The following is a 26,811-nucleotide window of genomic DNA, read 5'->3' on the forward strand; positions in this document are numbered from 1 at the left end:
CTTTCTTTCTTTCTTTCTTTCTTTCTTTCTTTCTTTCTTTCTTTCTTTCTTTCTTCTCCCTCTCTTTCTTTCTTTCTTTCTTCTCCCTCTCTTTCTTTCTTAATTTCTCTCGACATTATACTGGGATTTGAACTAAAGGTCTTTGCATGTGGTACTGCATGCCTGATCCCTAAAATTATTGTTCCTTCAAAAATTTGATGCAAAAGTTGGGGTGTGATTGAAATGGTAGGTTGCTTACCTAGCAAATGCAAAACCTTCAGTTCAAATCATAACCTTTCTCCCCAACACAAAAAGAAAAACAGTGGTTTATGGCAATATTGGAATATCTAGAAACTCTTATTTATTTGCAGTATAAAATATTCATTCAAAAATGTAAAAGAGAAAATATTCACTTTCTGGAGATATAGCAAATATACTGGATATTATTTAAACAGCCTCAGAGCATGATATAGCTCTCAGGAGAAGCAACCAAATATTTGAGAACATGGTCTTCATAGACCAGAAAAAAAATTCAGTGTCTCAGCTAATTCTTAAAAGACAGGAAACATTTCCAAGTTGAAAAGGATGGATTTCAGAAGGAAAAACTAGGATGTTGCAGCATGAAAGGACCCTGCATATGCACAAGAATAAAAAGCATTGACTATAGAGAACATTAAACAGTTTGGGGTCATTAAAATATCAAATGTGTAAAATACATTGAAGAGTTAGACCAAGAAGGAGGAGACTGGACTTCATCCCAGCCCTGTTGATTGAGAAGTGGTGAATGATCTTCAGTCGTCAGATTTGGGATTTATAAATGATTTAAATAAGTTTTAAAAACCTCAAAACAATCACTGTTCTCCACTGTAGAGGAAAAATAGAAGGGAGCAATAGTTTTGGAAGGATTGCAAGGAAGCTATAGCAGTTTTTCATGGGAGAGATGACCATGTTTCAATTGCTTTAAGTGTTGAAGAAACTTGTGAACCTTAGCTGATCATATTGTTTGTGGACATATAGATTATTTACTCAGTAAATAATCTAGGTGAGTTTTTCCTCCTAACTGCTCCTTGGTATTGAATGACCATTTGCTTTAAGAGAGACTGGATACCCTCTCTAGCCACAGTAGGGTAAGTCTGGATTAGTTGAAACAGTACATGTCTTGTACTTCTACAGACAGACTAAATATAGGAATGAGATGCAATTCTATCCAATAAGAAAACAAGTAACATGACTAAGAAAGAGAAAAGGCCCTGAAAAAATATTTCTCAAAAGACGATATGAGTAGATAGCATTGGCAAGGCTCTGGGTTCAATCCCCAGCACCAGAAGAAAGAAAATAGTTGACATTGCTAATCAGTAGAGTAATATGTTAAACTACAAAGAAGTATCCCCTCATACCTATTGGAAAGAGAAAAGGTTCATAACTGTGGAGAAAAGGGAACCCTCCCTTTTACACTAGTGGTGAGAATGTAAATTAGTATGGCTTAATGGAAAGCTGTGGAGGTTCTTCAGAAAACTAAAAACAGAATTGCTATAAGATCCATCAAGCTTTCTTCTGGTATTTATATCCTTGCTTCTCAAGAATTTCTAAATTTGGTCATAGTGTATCATCCTTCTATTTTTGCTGCTAGTGTTTTGTGGAAGAGTTATGTACTAATGTCTCTATGTGTCTCATGGTAGCAATTTGAGACTTCTTTCCTTTTTCTTTTCTAAATCTACCTAAAAGTTTATCAATTTTGTTGATCTTTTTGGAGAACCAACTTTTAGCTCCATTGATTTTCCTTATTGTTTTTCTATCAGTGCTCTAATCTTTATTTAATTCCATCTGCTATCTGTTTAATTTGCTTCTCTTTTTTTCTGGTTCTATAAAGTCTAAGGTGAATTGGTTTAATCTTCTTTTAAAATTGAATTTTGATCTTTATCAATTTGTGTATGTATGGGTAAGAGTTCTAATGATTTTAGGATCTACACTTTCATGTATTATACTTTCTGAAGTTGGGATGTGCTTTACAATTAAAGTGAAAGACAACAGGTCTTAATTTAACTGGTACATTAAATAATATAGTTTAATTATGTCTTAGATGTGAGAAATGTAATTGTCATATAAAGATTATTATATAAGATAATTCCTAGTCCCTTCCTTTCTGTCATTATTTCTGTTCCTCAAAAGGCACAATTTCCAACTTCTGTTGTTACCTCTGCTTATCTCCAGATTTCTAAATTATACCATCATACTGTTATTTCTTGACTTTTTACCTATTTGTTGACTGAAAGCTCTTTTACATTTACAACCCCAGTATGTAGATATACCATCATTTCTAGTGTTTTTGTTATATAATTTTATTAGACAAAAGTTTGGTATTTATGCTATTGGGATTATGGTGATGTTGTTCACAGTTGAGCCATGTGAGCTGTTGAAGATTTCTTTCCTGTGTTGGAATTAAACTTGTCCTGGTTTTGTTTTGATAAGTTTTCAGCACCATCAATTTATTTCTATAAAGTCCTTGGAAGGGTAAATATTTCAGCACACTCACTACCTTGTGCTTGTTAAAGAGAGCTCTATTGCTTGAACCCAGGTCCAAGCCCTCAAGTAATGTTTCTTCTGAAGTTGAGGTTGAGACAAGGTCTTGCTATGTGTATATTCCAGGAAGGTCCTAGAACATATCATCTATTTCAAGGTGGCCTTAAACTTTGTTCCTTCTGCCTCAACCTTCCACGTGCTGTTATTATAGGCAAGTGTTTCTCATCAAGTAATCTTTGTCTTTCCCCGATCCTTTTGTGATAATCCTCTCCAAAGCTTTCATTGTTTCTGATTCAATTTTGATTTGGCTGTTTCACAACTGTCACCTAGAGATTCCCTTTTTTGCTATTGTCCTTTATGCAGAGGAAAGTTTTAACTTAATTCAGTAACTTTACTTTTATACCTTATTTCCGTATTTTTGTCTTTTTGGCATTCATTTCTTGGTATTTTCCTCATTTTATTTTGCAATCTACTTTTGGATTTATTCATTTATTTTTACTATGTTTTTAATTCTTGATAATTCATTCTGCTTCCCTGGATATTCTTATTTCATGGATGCAAACTCTCTTTTCCTCTAAAGACGTTTATTATTGTTAAAACTTTCCCCCCTCTTTTTCTGTGCATTTCTCTGTTTGCTTGAATAGCCTTTTTGGTTGGGTTTGTTTGATCCCTGCATTTCAAATGAAAGCTTCCTGCAAGTGTGAAATGACCATGCTTATCTGTTCATACTTATGAAATAAGCATTAAAAGCTGACTGAAATTTTGCATGTAAAAGAGGGGCAATTCTTGAACCTTAATGTTCCCTATAGGATAATATGCTTGGTTCATTTTCAATAGGAACTCCAAACTGTTAATACCTATAGGTCTGATTCATCTGTTAATTTTTCCAAAGAGGAATCTTGTCATCTCTTGAGTGTCAGCAAAATCCATGAAGCTACTTTGATTAATTAAGTACTAATACAGTTGCACTAAGCATGTTGTAATGATTAAGAAGAGGCAGAGATCAATGAGTGGAAATACTGTGAGAAGCTAAATAGGTTATTTTATGACAAAGAATAAGCTCTGGAAGACAAATAAGAGAATCAGAAACTGAGGTAAGAGAATTCAATGGAACGGAAATTAAATGCTGTAATTCAGAGAATGGATGACCATTTTCAGCTGATACTATTAACATATGTGGTTAAGATGTATATGTGGAATAAAGTGACTAGTCATAGTAACTTGTGACTTTGGCAGTTCACTAATGTCTAAGAGACTCATCTCTGAAAATGGTGGGGAGAGTATCTTTAAAGTCACTCCCAAGTCTAAAGTTTCTTTACGATACTTACCATTAAAACTTTTCCATAAAAAAAAACTTTTACACCATATGAGTTTCTGAGTGATGTATTATAACTAGGGAATGATTATGTAGTTCATCAAAGTGGCATGAGGAACTTTGAAAATGCTCACTCGAGAAAACAGGGATTGTTTTAAGTTACACAGAACTCAATTATTATTGTCATTAAATTAAAATTAAACAATCTCTTCACTTGTATGTGCATTGCATGATTTTTTTCCTTCTAATTTAGTAAAAAGCTAAAGCATGTAACAAACCACCATAGAATAGTTGTATTTCTTCTTGTTACATGAAGACAGAAGACATCATTGGAGAAAGAAAAATAGGTCTTTTTACTCCATGCAACATATAATTTATCCCATTCCTAAATGAGCAATTTAATTTAAAATGAATTTGTTAAACATTTTGTGTCACCAATATCACTATATTTTACTTCTCATATTTTATTTCTACAACCACCAAATGTTTTGCACAGAAAAACGGGGTTTCTATAATTGATGTTTGTTTTACATCGGCCAACATCACTCTTTTTTTTCCTAACAGAAATTCATACATTTTTTTCCCCCTGGGAATCACCCCTCCTCCTCTTTTTTCCCACTACCTTGAGTGGATCTGTGGGCATATGCTTAAAACCTGGCTAGTTAGAATGCCAAATACTTTGTGTCACATTGATTGACTCAAGGAAAGTTCCATGATCCAAGCCAAGCCAGTTAGGTACAGTCAGCAGCGATCTTGTAACCACAACACAGTATATTCAGGGGTTCTCAGATCTTGAGATATAGTTAGAAAATTAGGTATGGGGCTGGGAAGGTGGATCAGTGGTAAAGTGCTTGCCTTGCATGCTTGGGGCCCTGGGTTCGATTCCTCAGCACCCCATAAGCAGGAAAATAAAAAGCCAGAAATGGCGCTGTGGCTCAAGTGGTAGAGCGCTAGCCTTGAGCTGAAGAGCTGAGGGACAGTGCCCAGGCCCAGAGTTTAGGCCCCATGACCGGACCCCCACCACCCCCCCAAAAAAAAAGAAAATTAGGTAAACAGGAGGATTTAAGTAAAAATGATAAAAGCAAAAATGGTAGGCAAGAATAATTTGTGAAAGTCCAAATATACCATGCTGAAGAATTTGGATTTGTTCCTGAAGGTATTAGGAAACCATTAGAAGGATTTTAATTCACAGGAACACTTAAGAAAGGTTAGTATGGCGGGGGTGTGAATGATGAGCTAGGGGGAAGATGATGCAGAAAGCAAGGACTGAAGATGGCATAGTAATCCAAGGGATCTGGATATGATGTCAATAGTGGCAACAGGGAGAAGGGGCGTACTGTGAGTGCTTTCATCAGCTCTTCAGAAGACATTTCTGAAAAGGGTAACAAGTCGCATTTCCCCTGAAAAATTGGCTGCATCTTAATTTTAGGAGACAAAAACCACTTTTAATTCTGGAGTGATTCTATGCTAGCCTGGGCAGAAAATTGTCTGAGACTCTTATTTCCAATTAACCAGCAAAATGCTGAACTGGTGGAAAATTCAAGTTCAGTTAGCTTAGACCTTTACTCTACACCCAAGATGATATGAAAGTTTTAGGGAATTTTAGTCCAATAAAATTGGGGGAAAGTACTGTAGTTTTTCCCACAGTGCTGGTTACTAACTAGTAATACGGTTTTTTTCAACCTCATTAATTCCTTCCAGGTGAGCCCCTGTCTCCATTCCATGTCAAGCCTGGTTTTTAGGTCTCAGTGTTGGCTGGAATCTCTGCTGTCTAGTGTTCAGCTTCCCTAATGGCATACTCATTCTCATCTAAAGTCCAGCGGCTTTCATTACTGATCAGGTTTCTGAGATTCACTGAATCTGCAAGTCCGTTTTCTATAGTTGCCACTCGTCTCAAATATCTTCAGAAACTCTACTTTCCACTCAGTTACTGCAGTGGACTCAGGTGAACTTAACTGAATAAGAGGGCTTTTGATTCTTTCCCGGGCGGGCGAACTTTCAGATCTCGTACCAGAGCTCTCATTCATTCTCTGCACTCTCTTACAGCACTGAGAACGATGACTTTAATATCCTTACAAATCTATCACCAAGTGAAAGACAACTCCAAGCGTCATTCTCCGTTTACATACTCAGCTATTACATGACGATGCAGGAGGTCTCAACTGCGTGCGGGTCCTGTAAAAATAGATGCCTTGAAGATGCTGTTTGAGCAGACTTCAATGGAAGAACCTCGCACGCAAAGGAAGTTAGCTCCTGTGGGCTTCGGTTGGGGGACTTGGGATTTCTTTCATCTTCACAACGGTATACTGATGTTATAATGAAAATGAAAAAAAACCCCAAGTTCCTAGCATCTTGATAAACTTGCGTAGGACCACAGATCAGGGCCTCGTTTGCCGGCTCGCAATCTGTTGCACTTTCATTCACATCATACGATATGCTAAGCACTAAGCTCCTAGTAGAGCCTCCAAACAAAAAGCTCCATTGGCGCATGCGCACTTCGGAGTCGGAGCGAGCGCCCACTCAGGCAGCCCGAATCCCACTCAACACGCATGCGCCGGGAGGCTCCTCCCACCATCACCCCGCCCCCTCGCACTATTCCCGCCAGTCACCGCCCGCCCGTTTCCGGCCCCGGATGTTATTTTTGTCTCGCCGGATGTTGTTGTGAAGCTGAGAGACACGTGAGCTACTGCTACGTCATCACCAGGCCGGCGCAGCAAACATGGCGGCGGCGGGCGCTGTGAGCGGGAAGGTAAGTAACGGCCCCGGGTAGCACCCCTGGGTTTCTCCGAGACTGGGGTTTCTCTGCTCGCTGAGGGGGGCAGCCGGGGAGGGAAGCAGGTGTCCATGAGCATGGGGAGCAGCCCTCCGCGGGCGTCCGCTGTTTCGCCGAGCCTGCCGGTGTAGCCCGGGAGCTGGGAGACCGGGTCCCTGCCCCGACGCGGCCAGGGCTCGGCTCCCGTCGGCTCCGATTTGCCCCAGATACGGACGCCTTTTGACGCCTGTCTTTCTTTTGCGAAGGGCCAGGCGGTTTCCTGGCTCTAGTGTGAACTAGACACGGCAGTCCCGGCGGTAGGCCTCGGCCCGCCCTCCCGGCTACAATGGCTTCCCTGGCTTGGAGGCGCGAATCTCCCCGGCCGCTCTCGTGACGGCGCCGGGGACACCCGGCCTGGGGAGGAGCCGCCCCGCTGGCCGGCGTCCGCGGCGGGCCCCGCGGACCGACTGGTGTCTGCCGTGCGGACGGCTGCAGGTTGTCAGCGGCCAGGCCTCCGCCTCCCCCAGAGCAGCCGTCGGAAGGGATTTGTGGACACGTTTATTCCCTCGACGTCAACGAGGCGCTTCCGCGGGGGTCATCTCTCGCGGTGGTCAGGGTTCGGCCAGGTTACCCACGCCCCATTTCGTTAGGAGCGAGCGGTGGGTTGCGGAGGAGATTTCGTTTGAGTGTTTCCCAGGCTTGTGCTTGTGGCGCCCCCGCCCCCGCCCTTCCCCTCCCCCGCCCCCGCCCTTCCCCTCCCCCGCCCCCGCCCTTCCCCTCCCCCGCCCCTCCCTTCCCCTCCCCCTCCCCCTCCCCTCCCCCCCACCTCTGCTGTGTGATCGACCTTTGGCAGCTGCTCCCGCGGCGTGGGTATATCGTAAAGAGGGAGGGCTGACTGCTGATAATAGCTCCCTCTGTTCCTTGTTTGTTTGTTTGTTTGTTTGTTTTCCACTCAGGTTTCCCCCGTCGCTTTCCACTCCATTTTGAGTCCTTGGACGGCCTTTGTGGTTCGGTGTGTAAACTTCTTAGGCTGCAGAGTAACCAATATGGTCTTGTTTTTTTTTTTTTTTTTTCTTTCAGTTGACCTGAAGTTGAGCTTTGGGACATTGAGCAGTTAGGACTGCTTCATATTCTTTCTCTATAGGATAGATGCGCTATCAAGTCGTTTCTTGTAGGGGAGCGCGTAAGAATACAGGAAACTAGAAAAAAAAATTGCACTTATTTTTACTTTTTGAAATGATAAGTTGGACATTCTGTTTCAGATTATTAAATTTTTTTGTCTTTTTACAACAGTGAGTAGAGTTATCCTGTTTAATTCCCCCCCTCCCCCCAATTTGGACTGATCCAGTCTACCACTTTCCAAGAAGAAATCCTTTTCTTTTTTTTTTATCCAGTCGTGGGTCTAAACTCTGGGCCTGGGCGCTGTCCCTCAGCTCTTCAGCTCAAGGCTAGCACTCTACCACTTGAGCTACAGCACCACTTCCGGCTTTTTTCTTTTTGCTTATGTGGTGCTGAGGAATCGAACCCAGGGCCTCAGGCATGCAAGGCAAGCGCTCTACCACTGAGCCAACTTCCCAGCCCCTTCTTTTGCTTCTTTTGCTCAAGCACTCTACCACTTGAGCCACAGCGCCACTTCCGGCTTTTACTGTTTATGTGGTACTTCGGGATCGAACCCAAGGCTTCAGGCATATTAGGCAAGCACTCTATCACTATGCCACATTCCCAGCCCTAGAAGTAGTTTTTGACATTATACTATGCTAGTTATAGTTACATTAATTTACTCTCCAAATACTTCTTAAGCATGTGATTTGTTCCACACCATGTTAGATATTGGAGATATGTGTAACATATTCCTGGCCCTTGGAATTTATAGACTTCAGTTTTCAAAATCACTCCCTTACTTGTCTAAATAAGAAAGACAATATGAATTTCAACCCCTTTATGTGGATGCAGTTTTTATTGTTCATATTCTGGTAATGTGTAGATTGGCTTGTCATGTGGTTAAACCTTGAAATGTTTCTACTTTACCTAGCTCAGATCCTGTTACACAGAAGGTATTCAGTGAAGGGGAAAAATCAGGAAGTAAGAACAAACAAGCGGATTAGAATAAGAGAGATGGTTCCATTATTATTTTCTTGTTTTAGAATTGTAAAATCCTGTTGTGGAATATTTTCTTTCACTTTAGTTTTTTTGCTATGATTTTATTCTAATAAAGTAACTTGAAATAATTGGGAAAAATCATTGGTTAATTAATTTTTTTTTTGCTGGTCCTGGGGCTTGAACTCAGGACCTAAACCCTGTCCTTGAGCCTCTTTGTGCTCTAGGCTGATGGTCTACCACTTGAGCCACAGCACCACTTCTGGCTTTTTCTAAGTGGTTTATTGTATGTATGACTTTTCTTGCTAGGCACTGTAATCCTAGCTACTGAAGGAAGCTGAGATCTGAGGATCGCAGTTCAAAGCCAGCCTGTGAGACTCTTAGCGCCAATTAACCACCTGAAAACTAGAAGTGGCACTGTGGCTCAAGTGGTAGAGTGCTCCCCCTTGAGCTGGAGAGCTCAGGAACAGCACCCAAGCCCAGAGTTCAAGTCCCACGACCAACAACAACAACAAAGACTTTTTTGCCTGGGCTGGCAAAAACATGATCCTCAGCTCTCAGCCTTCTGAATAGATAGGATTACAGGTGTGAGCCATCAGTGCCAGGCTCATTGGTTATTTTTCACAATTAGGATTTGATGACTTTTTAGTAAGGGTTAGTAAGAATTTATTTTGTAACTTAAAAACTTGGTTCCGTCTATTTCCTTTTAGATATATTATAATCTTAATGCTTTAGAAAGATAAAAAATAGGGGGTGGGGTGGGGCGGGGCGGTGGGTGATGGGAAGGGGAAACAAAGAAGGAGGCAACAATGCTTGATAAATGTACTCATTACCTTGCCCATGTAATTGTAACCCCTCTGTACGGTATTTTCACAATTTAAAAAAATGTGAAAATTATCTGGAATAACTCACAAACTTGACTTTTAAAAGCTGTGTAATTTAAATATTCCTCTATCAAATCCAGCCATAATTAAATTAATATAGCAGATTTTAGTTGTTGATGCTTTTTTACTTAATTTAAAATAAATAGCAAATGACTTAAAATAATGATAGTACATTAAAATAAAGAGCAAAAGATTTTTCTCTTACACAGTTTAGAAACAGTGCCTTCACTTTTGGCTTAGTACTTTTTTTCTTTTTATCTTTAAGTTGTTTCTTGAAGGAGTTGCCGTTTAATAAAGTAGTTTATGTGCTTTTTTTTTTGGGGGGGGGGTCCGGTCGTGGGGCCTGAACTCTGGGCCTGGGCGCTGTCCCTCAGCTCTTCAGCTCAAGGCTAGCACTCTACCACTTGAGCCACAGTGCCACTTCTGGCTTTTTTCTTTTTGCTTATGTGGTGCTGAGGAATTGAACCCAGGGCCTCAGGCATGCAAAGCAAGCGCTCTACCACTGAGCCACCTTCCCAGCCCCAGGTATGAATATTTCATAAGGTTTTCTACCAGTAAAAAGTGAAATAAACTTTGAACTTAATCTTAGCACCTATGTCTTATCAAAACTAAGACATAATAACTTCATACTTTTTCCATTTAAAAGTCATGTTTTTACTAACTCACAAAATGAAATGTCTTAAAACTGAAAACTACTATACTGTGTAAAAAATTTTTTAAAAAACAAAAAAATTGGGGGCTGGGAAGTTGGCTCAGTGGTAAAGCGCTTTGCCTTGCATGCTGGAGGCCCTGGGTTTGATTCCTCAGCACCACATAAGAAAAAAGAAAAAAGCCGGAAGTAGCACTGTGGCTCAAGTGGTAGAGTGCTAGCGTTGAGCTGAAGAGCTGAGGGACAGCACCCGGGCCCAGAGTTCAGGCCCCACACCTGGAGAAAAAAAAAAAATTAAGTCTGGCTCATGCCTGTGATCCTACCTACTCAACAGTCAGCCTAGGCAGACAAATCTGTGTGACTGTCTTCTCCAATTAACCTGCAAAAAGTTAGAAGTGGAGATGTGGCTCAAGTGGCAGAACTCGAACGTTGAGTGAAATAGCCAAACAAGAATGCAAGGCTCTGAGTTCAAGCCCCAATGCCAGCACTAAAAGTCTGGGTCTGGGAAGGTGGCTCAGTGGTAAAGTGCTTGCCTTACATGAATGAGGCCCTGGGTTCGATTCCTCAGCACTACATAAGCAGAAAAAGCCGGAAGTGGTGCCTGGCTCAAGTGCTGGGGGGACAGCATCCAGGCCCAGAGTTCAGGCCCACAACAGACCAAAAAAAAAAACAAACATTAAAGTCTATTCAACAGCCCTATTATCAAAAAACTCAGCAATAAAGAATGCCATAAAATAAAGAAAACATCTGAATTATTTTCTGGTTATGTAACATGTTACAAGAACTACTCTAAAGAAAAGAGAAACTCCCCAGTATACCAGGAATATTTTTTATCTTTCTTTTTTTCTTTTTTTTGTATTCATAAACTACTTTGGGCTGGGAAGGTGGCTCAGTTGTAGAGCGCTTGCTTTGCATGCCTGAGGCCCTGGGTTCGATTCCTCAGTACCACATAACAAAAAGAAAAAAGCCGGAAGTGGTGCTGTGGCTCAAGTGGTAGAGTGCTAGCCTTGAGCTGAAGAGCTGAGGGACAGCGCCCAGGCCCAGAGTTCAGGCCCCACGACCGGACCCCCCCCCCTCCAAAAAAAAGAAATATTCATACCTTTTTATTGTTTTAGTCATTGGTATAAAAGAAGTTATTTTAAAATTTTCATAGATTTCTAAGTATGTCCAGATTCTTACATTGTTTCACACACTGATGACTTTAAGCAGTATACCTACCATTCATCAAGATGTGTACCATCTTATTTATATCGAAGATTCAGTCTTCTCTCAGAATTTCTGTGGTATGGTACCTTTATAATACATTTTCTTTTATTTCCATTGACATGACTAATAATTTGTCCCAAATAAATCCCATGGTTTACTTTTTTCCTTCTGTATTCCGTCTCAATAAATAATTTCTCAATTTTCAGTTTTGTACTTGAGTTCTCTCTCCTTTACCACCTCCCACATGTAGTCACAAAGTCTTGTCATTTTGACCTAAATATCTTTTTAAGCCTACTGCTTTTCCTCATCCCCACTTTCACTGCCTGAATTCAAGCTATCTTGAATCTTTCCTTGAATTATTACAGCTGTTCATTCTTGGCCCTGTAGCCAGCATGTTGACTTACAGAAGTTAAGTTTGAAGTGTCATTCCCTGCTAGAACTCTAGTGGCTTTTGTCTTCAGGATAAATTCCAATATCTTGAGTTCTTTTTTTTTTTGGTCCGGTCATGGGCCCTGAACTCTGGGCCTGGGCGTTGTCCCTCAGCTCTTCAGCTCAAGGCTAGCGCTCTACCAGTTGAGCCACAGCGCCACTTCCGGCTTTTTTCTTTTTGCTTATGTGGTGCTGAGGAATCAAACCCAGGGCCTCATGCATGCAAGGCAAACGCTCTACCACTAAGCCACCTTCCCAGCCCCTCTTGAGTTCTTTATGGCTAATAAAACTCTGTTCTGAACTGGTTGTAATTTTACCACTTGATATTGAGTTTCAGCTATATATTGAACAACTCTTTGTTTAGTATGTATGTTCTGTTTAGTATGTACCCTTTGCTAGGAACATACACCCTCTTCCTCCCTGCATGCTCTTAGTTAAAATTGCCATTACTAAGGTCTTAGCTTATAGGTAGCCAGTCTTCCTGATTCTCACTGCCTGACCCATCTGAGTCTGGTTAAGATACCATATTAAAGGCCTGCTGAATCAGCTTATTAGTTACTTAGATTATATGCTGTAATTGTTTTCTTGTCCTTACCCACAATTAGACTGTAAGTACTAAAGGCAGTCACTGAGTCTGGTTTATTGGCATCTAGGAATTACCTTCATGGCACATTATTGGCATTTTCTGTTATTCATTGAGGAATCAACTAGAAATGTCTTCTCTTTTCAGATTGGACACTTGTAAATCAGATTAAGTGGGTAGAAGAGTTTGGACAGGAAGGATTTCTTCTTTCAGTAGAAAGGAGTAGAGGATGTTTCAGGCAGAGGGAACAGTATTTGCAAAGAAAAGACACAAGGTTTTTAGGGACTGTGTAAGCTCAGCATGGCCCTAGGCAGGAAGAGTATGTGTGTTGGAAAGTGTTAGGAGATATAAGTCACAAGATGGTTGGCTGTGATTATTCTTATTTATATCTTTGTACATATATGACTATATCTATATGCTTTAAGAGTTTTCATCTTTATATAAACAACATAAAATTGTCCCATTTTGTCCATTTTCCAACTCATACTATACCATCTTTGTCTTTTGCTTAGATACTAATCTGGTGTTAAACAAATATTCCAGAGAAGTCCAGCTTAGGTTTTTTGTAACTTCCCTTGTGATCTTGATTAATAGAACTATTGACCTAGGTGATATAAATCCATATTACAATTGACTAACATCCCAAACATGAGAAAGTAGTAAAAATAATGTGACAACTTAGTGTAATTTTGTTATTCAAAAGACTAATATGATTATACCAATAAAAGGTTTACATAAATAAAAAATTCTCTGTTCCAAACTTAATATGTCAAAAATACTGAGGGTTATTATTTTATTTTCCTTATAGCAATAGAAATATTTATACTTAGGAATTAACTTGTCTTTACTATATGCTCATAAGATGCTGTTCAAGGATCATGTCTTAAATCTTCATGTACTGATTGTTTTTTAAAAACAGGGTTTTACTTATAGAAACAGTAATATTGCAAAATTCATTTCCTTTATACTCATTTCCAGAAGTTCTCTTCACTAATTTTAAAATTCCGTATGGTTACCTAAATTTCTAGATCATTTTGTTACAAAATGATCTTTTATAAACTAGGCTATTGTGGGAATATATAAAAAGCATCAGTTTTTTTATTATAATTCATGTGTTCTTATTTTTGGATAGTTTCCAGTTAAAATCTAGTATTTTATTATTATTACTATTAGTTTGTGGACTTTGCACTTGGTAGACAAGTACTGTACTACCAACTTATACCCTACTAATCTATGTGCCCCAAATATAAATTTTTTTTTTTTGTCCTGGGGTTTGAACTCTGGGCTTCGGTGCTATCCCTGAGCTTTTCAGCTCAAGGCCAGCGCTCTACCGCTTGAGCCCGTAGTGCCACTTCCAGTTTTCTAGTGTTTTCTTGGAGATAAGAGTCTCTCGGACTTTTCTGCCCGGGCTGGCTTTTTTTGGGGGAGGGAAGGGGGTCCGGTCGTGGGGCCTGAACTCTGGGCCTGGGCGCTGTCCCTCAGCTCTTCAGTTCAAGGCTAGCGCTCTACCACTTGAGCCACAGGGCCACTTCTGGCTTTTTTCTTATTGCTTATGTGGTGCTGAGGAATCGAACCCAGGGCCTCATGCATGCAAGGCAAGCACTCTACCACTGAGCCACCTTCCTAGCCCTGCCCGGGCTGGCTTTTGTCCGTGATCCTCAGATCCTCAGCCTCCTGGGTAGCTAGGATTACAGGCATGAGCCATCAGCATCTGGCTTAATTATTTTATTTTATTTTATTTTATTGTAGAGGTGGGGTACAGAGGGGCTATAGTTATATCAGTCAGGTCATGAGTACATTTCTTTTTGACTACATTTCTTTTCCCTCATTTTCTCCTATTTCTCCCCCTATTTCCCTACCCTTCCTCCCCCAAGTTGTAAAGTTCATTGTCCCTGATCTTCTGCTCAAGGCTGGCACTCTACCACTTGAGCCACAGTGCCACTTTCGGCTTTCTCTGTGTATGTGGCACTGAGGAATCGAACCCAGGGCTTCATGCATGCTAGGCGAGCACTCTACCACTGAGCCACCTTCCCAGCCCTCCCCAAATATAAATTTTAAGTGGAATTTATATATTGAGGAACATCACAATTTGTCTGACATTTGATTTTTCACTAATGAGCAACAAATCAAACTAACTTTCAGTTTACATTTGTTTGAAGTTTCTTTAAATCTGGTATGTATTTTTTAATAAAGATTGAACATTCCTAATCTGAGAATCTAGAATTTGAAATATTCTAAAAATCTAAAAAAATTGTTTAGTGCTGACATGATATTAGAAGTAGAAATTCCCCACTTGACCTCATGTGAACAGTTACAATCAGAATGCAGCCACACTAAGTATAGTGTACAAACTTACCTTCAGATTAGTTCTTGGCCATTTAGTTAACATCAAATGTAAAACAGCCCTCAGGCTATGTGTAGAAGGTGTGTATAAATTGTATTTAGACTTGGGTGCCATCCTCAAAACAAATATATATGTATGCATATGTATATGTATATAATGTGTATACAATTATATACATATATAGTTATATATAAATATGTATATATATGGTAATCATATACTTGGATAGTCATTATAAGAAAACATCTCAATATTTTAAACAAATACTGAAATAAAAACAATGATTATTCTTATTTTTGTTGTTCCAGATTATATATGAACAGGAAGGGGTATATATTCATTCATCTTGTGGTAAGACCAATGATCAAGACAGCTTAATTTCAGGGATATTACGTGTTTTTGAAAAGGTAAGTTTTTTGTAAATGATTTTATTTAGTAATAGTTTATAGTATTTTTTTTTTTTTTTGGGTGCTGGGGATGGTGCTGGTGCTTGAACTCGGGGCCTATGTGCCATCCCTGAGCTTTTTTGTGCTGAAGGCTAATGCTCTATCACTTCAGCCACAGCTCCACTTGCAGTTTTTTTTGATAGTTAATTGGAGATAAGAGTCTCATGGGCTTTTCTGCCTGGGCTGTCTTTGAACTGCAAACCTCAGATCTCATCTGTTTGAGTAGCTAGGATTACAGGCCTAAACTACTGGTGCCCAGCAGTGGGGGTTCTTTTAGGGAGCTTTATCAGTAAGTTTGAATTTTATATGTAAGATACAATTACATGATAGAACAGTTAAAAATTTAACATGGGAAAGAATAATGATAGAAGTAAAATACTTTAGGTAAACCAGTAAAATAACATGGAATACACACACACACACACACACACACACGTGTGTATATGTGTATATGCATACACATAAACACATATATTTACTTGTTTTTGTGTTGGTACTGGGGCAGCGTGCTGTCCCTTAGCTTTTTCACTAAGGCTTGCACTGTTTCACTGGAGCAGTGCCTTCATTTCTGGCTTTTTGCTGCTTAATTGGAGATAAGACTTTCATGGACTTTTCTTTCTAGGATGGCTTTGAGTGATAGTCCTTAGATCTTAGACTCCTGAGTAGTTAGGATTATAGTTTTGAATGTACCATATAAAAATTGTATTTGTACAATTTTCATAATGAAAAGTAAACAGAATTAAACTACATAATATTTTGTTAACAGTTAATGCATGATATAGGCATTGAGGCTGATATATAAGGGGATAAACTTTTAGGTTCAGAGAATTAAATAAGTGAATTAAGAATATACCTTATTACTAAATTCTAAATATAATTTCTTTCTTAAGGATACTGAAGTAATAGTGGATTGGAGACCATTGGATGATGCATTGGATTCTTCTAGTATTCTCTGTGCTGGAAAGGTATTTTTAAGATAAAGAAGTATGATTAAGGGAATAGCAATTTTTTCATGTGGTAACACAGGCATGTAATCCCAGCATTTTAGAGGTGAGACTGGAGGCTGGCCTTGAACCCATACATAGTGATATCTATGTAGTGAGATCTTGTCTAAGAAAAAAGGAAACCAAAGAAAATATTTTTAAAATTTTGTTTTTGCTATTTATTTATTTATTTATTTATTTATTTGTTGGTTGGTCATGGGGTCTGAACTCTGGACCTGGGCACTATCCCTCAGCTCTTCAGCTCAAGGCTAGCATTCTACCACTCGAGCCACAGGGCCACTTCTGCCTTTTTCTGCTTATGTGGTGCTGAGGAATTGAGCCCAGGGCCTCATGCATGCAAGGCAAGCACCCTACCACTGAGCCACCTTCCCTGCCCCAGCTATTTTTGAGACAGTCTTACTATGTAGCCCAGGCTTGATCTCTGCTCCTGTTTCTACTCTGGAGTGATGGGATTATAGGTACAATGCATTAGATTTTCATTTTTAAAATAGCAGATTTATTGAGATAATTCACATACCATAAAGCTCATTCTTTCAGAGTACGAAGTTTTATGATGTTTAGTTGTATTTACAGAACATACAACTCTTACCAGTATCTATTTTAGACATTTTCATCAACCTTCTTTCTGACTCTAAAGAAACTGTTCTGCTTATTCCTAGCCCATAGCAATCTCTCATCTACATTAAATATCTAAGGATGTATCTGTTCTAGACATATCAGGTAAAAGCTTTCAGATGTTATATATAAAGGCTGTTTCTTTTGTGTTTGTGTGTGTGAGTGTGAGTGAATGCATGCGTGTATGCGTACTAGTCGTGGGGCTTGATACTGCTCCTGAGCTTTTTTGCTCAAGTAGTGCCTCTACCACTTGAGCCACAGCTTCACTTTTGGCTCTTTGGTGGTTAATAAAGTGATAAAAATCTCATGGACTGGGGCTGGGAAGGTGGCTAAGTGGTAGAGTGCTTGCCTTGCATGCATGAGGCCCTGGGTTCAATTCCTCAGCACCACATAAGCAAAAAGAAAAAAGCCAAAAGTGGTGCTGTGGCTCAAGTAGTGTAGCGCTAGCCTTAAACTGAAGAGCTGAGGGACAGCGCCCAGCCCAGAGTTCAGGCCCCACAACCGGACCCCCCCCAAAAAAAAAAAAATCTCATGGACTTTACTATGAAGGCTGGCTTTGAACTTTGATCCTCATATCTCAGTCTGTTTAGTAGCTAAGATTATAGGTAGGAGTCACTTGTGCCCATCTAGTCTTGTAATTTAAAAATATTTCCTTTCATGTTTTCTAATTCCTTTAATCATTTTTTCTGAATTTTGAGAACATTTTTTCTATTCTTCCAAATTCTCATTCCTTTTTTCATTTCTGCTCTTTTTTTTTTGGCCAGTCCTGAGCTTGAACTCAGGGCCTAGGCACTGCTCTTTTTTTTTTTTTTGGCCAGTCCTGAGCTTGAACTCAGGGCCTAGGCACTGCCCCTCAGCTTCTTTTGCTCAAGGATAGCATTCTACCACTTGAACCACAGTGTCACTTCCAGCTTTTTCTGTTTATGTGATACTGAAGAATCAAACTGAGGGCTTCATGCATGCTAGGCAAGTGGTCCACTAAGTCACATTTCTAGCCCCTTTGCTCCATTTTTTCCTAGACTTTTTTTCTTTAGACTTGTGATTTCCATCTATGATTCATTTTGAGATAAATTTTGTGTAACAATGCTATTAAAAGTAGCATTCTGGGGTTGCTGGTGGCTCAATCTGTAATACTAACTACTTAGGAAGCTGAGGTCTGAGAATTGTAGGTCAAGGTCAGCCTGGGCAGGAAAATATGTCATATTCCTATCTCCAATTAAGCACCAAATGAAGCCAGAAGAACTGTGACTCACATGGTTTAGTGAAAGCCTTGAGCAAAAGAAGATCAGGTATAGGGCCCAGTCCCTGAGTTCAAGCCCCAGGACTGGCAGAAAAAAAAAGTAGCATTCTATTCTTTATGGATATAATGTTCTTGTTTCTGAACAGTTGAAAATTACTAAAGTTTTCATTTCCCTAAATAGTCTCTTTCATTTATATTCTCTTTTGTGTAGACTCTTTTTTTTTTTAATTTAATTTTATTTTATTTGAGAACATACTGTACAGAGGGGTTACAATTACATGGGCAGGATAATGCATACATTTCTTACCAAGCATTGCAGCCTCCTCCTTTGTTTACCCTTCACCTCCCTTCCCAGCCTCCCCCCTCCCCCCCACCCAATCATACCCCCCTCCCCCCCCCACACCGACATTGTAAAGCTGGTTTTGAGATGACATTTTGTACTTCTCATTGTTGCAACAGGTCCACCTGAATCCTTAAACGACTTGTTTGTCCCCATCTCCTTCACATGTTATACTGACATCAAATATAGTGAAAGCGGGGGTTACACTGTGGGGGAGGGACATACAAAGCAACAAAGAAATAATCTTATAAATGCGTTAGAAACACATGCATGAAAGAAACGAAAACATTAAAATACATATTTAAGGGTTAATTTTCCTAACATCACATTATCTGACCTTTTCCGCTTGACTCATACCTATACTAGATATTGCAAATAAGGGAAACCATGGGACCTATGTTTCTTTGGGCCTGGCTTACTTCACTTAATATAATTTTTTCCAAACCTTTCCATTTCCTAACAAATGGGGAAATGTCATTTTGTGTAGACTCTTGCCTTTGATGTTTTGAGATTTTTTTTTTCCTTTGGTTGTGGGGCTTGAGCTCTGGGCTTGGGCCCTGTACCTCAGCTCTTCAGCTCAAGGCTAGCACTCTACCACTTGAGCTACAGCACCACTTCCTGCTTATGTGGTGTTGAGGAATCGAACCCAGGGCATCATGCATGCAAGGCAAGCACTCTACCACTGAGCCACCTTCCCAGCCTTCTTTTTTTTGTTTTTTGGATTTTATTTTTGATACCACTTCTGGAGCTTGAACTCAGAGTTTGGGCACTGCCTCTGTACTTTTTTGCTCAAGGCTAGCACTAGAGCCACAGCTCTATTTCGGGAGCTGTAATGAATTGGAGAGAAGTCTCACAGACTTTCATGCCTGGGCTGACTTTGAACTGGGATCCTCAGATCTCAGCCTCCTGAGTTAGAATTAAAGGCATGAACCACTGACACCTGGCTGATGTTGTGAGATTTTTTGTGTGGAGGAGCTCAGATTTAATAACAAGTATCCTAAAAGATTGTCTGGAAGTATGGGTATGTACAAATACACAAATATTTTGCAAAAATTCAAATAATAGAAGATTGAAGTTCTGCTGGACCAGAATATTTTTTTTTATTTGTTCTTTAGTTAGTATATATCTTTCCAGACCTTTATCTCTTATGTATTTCATATCTTTGTAAATATGTGTATAGAAAACCTGTATTATGTTTCTCATTATATATGCTACATACATTAATCTACACACACAGCTTTGCAATTTCCTTATCGTATTTACTTTTTACTGCATCGAACTATATGGAAAACTTCACAAATATATATGTTATGGTTGCACAGGGGCGATGCTAATCTCTGTTTTGTTCTGATTTTAATATGTGTGCTGCCAAAGCATTGTATTTACTTATTTATGTATTTAACATATAGTAATACGTTACTTAACAGTGGCAACGTGTTCTGAGAAATATGCTTTAGGTAACTTCAGAGCAACTGTACTTACACATATCTAGATTGTATATGTCACTCATGCCATGTGCCATCTTGGTAAAATCAAGAGACATTAAATAAATTTTAACATATATGAGTCTTTAATCTGTTGCTTGTTATTTTATAACTACTTATTTTTTGCTGGTGGATGTCAGGATATTGTCAGGTTTTTTTTTACCCCCTGGCTGTAATGAAGTTTTAAATTCAGGACCTGGAGCTTATTAGACCTGTACCCTACCAATTGAAGCATACCTCAAGTCCTTCTTTTTTTTTTTTTTTTTGTCGGTTGTGGGGTTTGAACTTCGGGGGCCTGAGTGCTGTCCCTCAGCTCTTCAGCTCAAGGCGAGCACTCTACCACTTGAGCTATAGCGCCACTTTCGGTTTTCTGGTAGTTTATTGGAGATACGAGTTTCAAGGACTTTTCTGCCCGGGCTGGCTTTGAACCGTGATCCTCAGATCTCAGCCTCCTGAGTAGCTAGGATTACAAGTGTGAGCTACCAGCTCCCAGCAAGTCCTTTTTTTCTTTAGCTAGGTTTTGAAATAGGGTCTTGATTTTTGCCCAGGCTGCTGTGGTCCCAAATCCTTCTATTTATGCTTGCTGTATAGCTGAGATGACAGGTACAAATCACCAGCTTTGTTGTTGTTGTAATGATGTCTCACAATTTTTTTGCCCAAGCTGGCCTTTAACAATTCTCCAGATCTCAGCCTCCTAATTAGCTAGGATTATAGACCTGTGCTACCTACCATTCCTTGCACTGTTTCATTACTGCAGATATTACGGAAAAATTATTATTTTTAAATTCAAAATCTTGAATTTATTTAGTGTAGCTTAAAAATCTAAACTGTAGCCAGGCGCTGGTGGCTCAGGCCTGTAATCCTGGCTACCTAGGAGGCTGAGATCTGAAGATTGCTATTCAAAGCTAGTCTTGGCAGGAAAGTCCATGAGACTTTTTTTTTGTGTGTGTGGGTATGTTGGTCATGGGCCTGAACTCTGGGCCTGGGCACTGTCCCTCAGCTCTTCAGCTCAAGGCTAGCGCCCTACCACTTGAGCCAGCACCACTTCCAGCTTCTTCTGCTTATGTGGTGCTGAGGAATCAAACCCAGGGCCTCATGCATGCAAGGCAAGCACTCTACCACTGAGCCACCCTCCATGAGACTTTTATCTCCAATAAACTACTCAGAAAAAGCTGGAAGCAGTGTTGTGGTTCAAGTAGTAAAGCCCTAGCCTTGAGCACAGAGAGTCCCAGGGACAGAGCCCAGGCCCTGAGTTCAAGCTCTAGGGCCAGCAAAAAAAAAAAAAGAAAAAAAAAGTCTAAATTGCATAGCACTGACTCTGGCCAAGAACCTTTTTGATTATATTGCTTCATGGTATATAACATGCAAAGATAATTATTGTTTGTGCCGTCAGTTTCATTTTTTTGTTTCCATTAATTAGATAATGAAAAACAGTTATGACCAAATATATACATAGTTTGAATTTCAATAAATAGGGCTAAATTACTCTCTTACAGTCAATACCAATAAGTAGTCATTCATGGTGTAAGTCTGTTTTCTTGTCTTCCATATTTAATATTATCTTTTTTTAGTTGAATGAGGCAACAATTAGAAATCTTATTTTTAAATTACTTGCTTGGTTGCTACTGAAGTTGGACATTTTGGTATTTGTCACTTTATATTTTTCTATTTCTTTCTCGAATTGTAGTTTGGATATTTCTCTTTTGTCAGCCATATATTTTAGAATGTTTCTCTTTTGTCTGTCATATTTTTTTGTATTCCATTCTACATATCTTTAATTTATATATAATTTGTCTTATACAGAAAGAAAACTTGATTTAGTCAAATTATTGTTACATCTTAGACTTTTGAACTTTCTTAGACCTATACATCTTGATATGTACATCTTTGAGCTAATTTTGGTTGCCAGTAAGAAAATACACATTCAATACTGTTTTAAAGTCATAATAGCTATTTTCTGTAAATAATTCCCAGTGTCTGAAGATTAGATGTTTTTTGCACTGGCATATTTGCCTTCTCTTTTCATAAGATGGGTGCCATATATTTAGACATCAGAACTTTGCCATGACAATGAAGGAATGATCCTTTTATTATGAAACTAAAGCATTTCTAGAAACCCCTAGTTTACTTAGTATATCTATATCTATATATTTATAGACTAAAATACTCTACTTATTTATTAAACATGCTTCTATTCTACTACCTGGTGTAGACAATGTAGGTTTGGGTGTACATACAGTATTTGGAGTTTGGTTGTTGATCCCTTTCTGTATAAATGACATTTTAATATAACATGCAATGTCTATATAGAATTTCTTTCTTTCTTTTTTCCCCCCTGCCCCTCCTCTTATCTCTCTTTTTTTAGTAGATTTTATTGGCAACTTTAATTGCCAGGAAGTCTAGACAAACTTTTCTTGGTTATTTTGTAAAGATCAACATGGGAGAAAAGGACAGGGAAAAATACTCACTTGTCTGATATAATTTACAAACTTAATAGAAATTGAGATGTTATGGGTTAAAATTTAATTGTAGTTTCAGACTTTAAATATTGATATGTTGTTATTTTAGGACTCCAGTTCGGTTGTAGAATGGACCCAGGCTCCCAAAGAAAGATCTCATCGAGGATCGGAACATGTAAACAGTTATGAAACAGAGTGGGATATGGTTAATACTGTTTCATTTAAAAAGAAACCACATACCAATGGAGGTATGAATTAAATCTTTTGAAAACTGTAAGCTTGTTTGGTAATGTATATTATACTAGTAAGAGTTCAAAAAATTCTTTAATGCTCCTCAGGAGGGATCCTTACATATGAAGCTCTCATACTTAACTATATTGTGTTCTTGATTTGTTGTTTGTGACCTTGAATTAGATTTTAAAATACTTATTCTTTTACTTATTAACTATAAAAGATACTTTAAACATTATTTTAAAAGTTACGTTTCATACCATGAAAATTTAAAAATCATGTTATTTCATCTTAAAGCACAAGGGGGAGATGTAGTATTCTAGTAAACCAGGCCATTCTAATTTCAGCTCATTTCAGTATCCTTTTGGTACTAATCTTTCAGTTAATTTTCCCCCTTTCTATAAATATACTTTTGCTAGTTTCCTATATTTAAATTTATTTTTTTTACAATATAGTGATTTTAGTTTTTAGTTAACGAAAAAAGCCAAATAGCTCATATACCATAGAAATTGCATACTACCAAATATCTAACTAGCCCATCTGTATAGTGTGGCCAGTCTACCTAAGATCCCTTTTTAAACTATTAAATACTTGTATAGCACTGAAATGTTTTAATGTTAAAAATATTGATTTCTTTGTGTTTTATAATGGGAAGAATATTTTCTTTGAATAATTTTGGCCTAAATTGAGTTTTGCATGTTTATCAATTCACAGGATGGCCAGATCTTTTTTTTTTTTGTCGGTCGTGGGGCTTGAACTCTGGGCCTGGGCGCTGTCCCTCAGCTCTTCAGCTCAAGGCGAGCGCTCTACCACTTGAGCTACAGCGCCACTTTGGTTTTCTGGTGGTTTATTGGAGATAGGTCTCTCCTGCTTGGGCTGGCTTTGAACCGCGATCCTCAGATCTCAGCCTCCTGAGTAGCTAGGATTACAGGCGTGAGCCACCAGCGCCCGGCGGATGGCCAGATCTTATAGGAAATGTATTGCTATATTTATATGGCATTGCTATTAAACAAAATTGATTTGAATCAGCTGTCATACAGTAGCTTGCTTTTCAATTTTTCATGTGTAGGAAGCTGTGGCAATTAAGGAAATATTATTTCACAAGTTTTTGGTAAAATTCGAGCATGCTTGGATTTTTTTTTTTGTCACTGTGGGGCTTGAACTCTGCATCTGAACACTGTCCCTCAGCTCTTCAGCTGAGGTAGGCTAGCGCTCTACCACTTGAGCCACTGTGCCACTTCCTGTTTTCTGAGTGGTTTACTGGAGATAAGAGTCTTATGGACTTTCCTGCCCAGGCTGGCTTTGAACCGAGATCCTCTGGTCTCAGCCTCTTGAGTAGCTAGGATTACAGGTGTGAGCCACCGGCGCCCCGCTTGGGTGTATTTTTTTGGTGGGATGGTTTTCAGTGGTGGCATTTGGGCATTTCCTTTCTATCAGAAAGACAAGTGCTTAATGGGATCTGAATGCAAAGTGTCAAGGGAAGATGAAAAACTCTGATTTTAGAATATGGGACATGAGGTGGTACTTGACTACACTAGACTATAGCATCAGGCCTGGTATGTGTGAAATAATATGTTTGTTGTTGCTTAATATTGTTAGATTCTTGAAGGTGAAAAAATGACTGCCCACAAAAATGAGCAAAAGGAATGACTTTCAGAATTTCATTGTAAAGAAAAAGCATTAATGAAAGAAATATCTGACAATTAAGATCTGTAAAATTAATGGATCTTATTGGTGACTCCTTAAAGTTGCCTGGGATTTAGACAAAGAAAATTAAATAAAAATCAGACTCTGGAAATGGAGCCTGCTTTTAATGGAGCCTGATTTTAATATGTGGACAGAGTTGAAACTTTTGTGTAACTGTGAAGCTTAGTTAGAAACTGCAGATGCAAATAAATGCTGCTTATGCAAGTGACTTACTGTGTTCACAATTACTTTGTAGTTGTTAAAGATTTGGGAAATAATGTGTTATTACTATATAATTAACTATACAAAATAATGGGCTTTATTATGATATTTTTGTATGTGCACATATGTTTTGGTTGTATTTATCCTCCCCTATTCTCTTTTTTTTTTTTTATCCTCCCCTATTCTCTTTTTCCTCATTCCCCACCACTTGCACCTTTTGTTGTCCAAAGGAAGTAATTTTTTTGTTGTTGTCAGTTGTGGGGATTGAAGTCAGGGCCTGGGTGCCGTACCTGAGCTCTTTTGCTTAAGGCTAGAGCTTTACTATTTTGAGCCACAGCACCACTTCTGGTGTTTGAGTGGTTAGTTGGGAAGAAGAGTCTCATGGGGACTTTTCTGCCTGGACTGGCTTTGAATTGTAATCATCAAATCTCAGCCTCCTGAATAACTCCTGGCTAGGAAATAATTTTTAAGAATTTAATTTCTTGAGTATCTTACTTTTTGGAGTTTTTGCAAGTTCTCAGAGAAAAATGTTTATTTTTTTTTCACCTTTCCAGTTTCCCATTTTTTACTATGAATTTTCTTTTTTCTATGAGGCACAAAGGGAACTTGAGACAAACTGTAAAAATAGGATATAAACCTTCAAAAAATGGGCTACAAAGACTTAACTTTGTATTTCTTTTTTTAAATTTCATGTTTCACAAGTGCATTTAATATGTTTCATAACTTTCTATTGTTCAAACCTTTATCAGATTAAATATTTTAAAAATGTTCTTTCTTAGAGCAATAAATTGTCATCATATTCTTGCTGGAAACCCAATGTAATAACACGTCATGTTCTTGATGTTAATTCTCTCCAAGACATATGGAAAGTTACCGAACTGTTACTCGACTTTTCCATTCAGTTTTCTCATTTCCATGTTGAAGATAATCTTTACATGTGTTTACTGATAGTAAGTTCATTAGAGTTAATTTTGCTTACTTTCATTTTAAAGGATATTTTGAATTAACTCTTGGCTTCCCTTAGTTTTTCTTTGTAACTATTTCTATTTTCATTTATCTTTTGTAGGCAGACTAACTTGCAGACTACTTTTATGCCGACTTGGCATACGAAGTTATCAACTCATTTTTTGTTTTTGTTTTTGTTAGTCATGGAGCTTGAACTCTGGGCTTGGGCGCTGTCCCTCAGCTCTTCAGCTCAAGGCGAGTGCTCTGCCACTTGAGCCACAGTGCCACTTCTGGTTTTCTGGTGGTTATTTGGAGATAAGAGTCTCACAAGAGTTTCCTGCTCGGGCTGGCTTTGAACCATGATCCTCAGATCTCAGCCTTCTAAGTAGCTAGGATTACAGGTGTAAGCCACTGGAGCCTGGTTTCAACTAATTTTTTAAAATTAATTTACTTCTTTACACAAAACTGAAAGTGATACATAAGTTATTTACAACTGTGCAGTAATGTGTTGCAAAATAAATTATCTAGAAAGCAACAAAAGTACATTGTGAATGTATATAAAACTGTACAGCATTTGCAGATTCACTCAGGACTATTTTTAAGTATATCTTTGAGTATATCCCTACTGTATGCTAGCCACTTTCTAGCACTAGGTAAATACTATTAAACAAAAAATGTTATCTTCTTATGAGGCTTGTAGTGGAAGGACTCGTAGAATAGATTTGTAATGTTTCACCTTTTTTGAAATTTTAAGTGAGGAAATGTGAGTCATTTTCTTTCATATGTAGTATATGTCTTTCATTAATAAGGGAAAATTCTATGTGAAATCTTCATTTCTTTTTCTTTTTTGGGGAGGAGGGGGGAAGTCTGGTTGTGGAGCCTGGACTCTGGGCCTGGGTGCTGTCCCTCAGCTCTTCAGCTCAGGGCTAGCGCTCTACCACTTGAGCCACAGCGCCACTTCTGGCTTTTTTCTTTTTGCTTATGTTGTGCTGAGGAATCGAACCCAGGGCTTCATGCATGCAAGGCAAGCGCTCTACCACTGAGCCACCTTCCCAGCCCCTGAAATCTTTATTTTTAATGTACTATTTAGTGTTTTTCTTCTGGTTTTCTTGCATAATTTAGATTTAATACTCTGTACAAGTAAGGGGTTTAAAAATATTCTCTAGTTTTCATTGCTGTTTTTCTATGAAAATATTTTTAGTCTTTGCAAATAAACTAGTAGTATATACTGTTTGTAGGTAGTTCACCTACAGTCACTTTTTTTTTTTTTTTTTTTTTGCCGACTAGTCCTAGGGCTTAAACTCAGGGTCTGGGCACTGTCCCTGAGCTTCTTTCGCTCAAGGGTAGCACTCTACCTCTTGAACCACAGTGCCGTTTCTGG

General features: G+C 38.8%; 1 protein-coding gene and 1 pseudogene across 2 annotated transcripts in view; one reads left to right on the top strand and one right to left on the bottom strand.

Annotated features, from left to right (window-relative positions):
• Window positions 1-6,475: 6,475 nt before the first annotated feature.
• Tbc1d15 (TBC1 domain family member 15) overlaps window positions 6,476-26,811 on the top strand; it is a 62,689-nt gene continuing 42,353 nt past the window's right edge. For both annotated transcript variants that reach the window (XM_069988725.1, XM_069988731.1), the window contains exons 1-4: window positions 6,476-6,563; window positions 15,067-15,165; window positions 16,095-16,169; window positions 22,456-22,594. In XM_069988725.1, the coding sequence (XP_069844826.1) occupies window positions 6,534-6,563; window positions 15,067-15,165; window positions 16,095-16,169; window positions 22,456-22,594 (343 nt within the window). In that variant the 5' untranslated portion in view covers window positions 6,476-6,533. The remainder of the gene's footprint in view (window positions 6,564-15,066; window positions 15,166-16,094; window positions 16,170-22,455; window positions 22,595-26,811) is intronic.
• LOC138806620 (U6 spliceosomal RNA) lies at window positions 19,681-19,780 on the bottom strand (annotated as a pseudogene).

This window comes from Dipodomys merriami, unplaced genomic scaffold, assembly GCF_024711535.1.
Source record: "Dipodomys merriami isolate MVZ:Mamm:240054 unplaced genomic scaffold, mDipMer1.0.p SCAF_10, whole genome shotgun sequence".
In the NCBI taxonomy this organism is placed as follows: Eukaryota; Metazoa; Chordata; class Mammalia; order Rodentia; family Heteromyidae; genus Dipodomys; species Dipodomys merriami.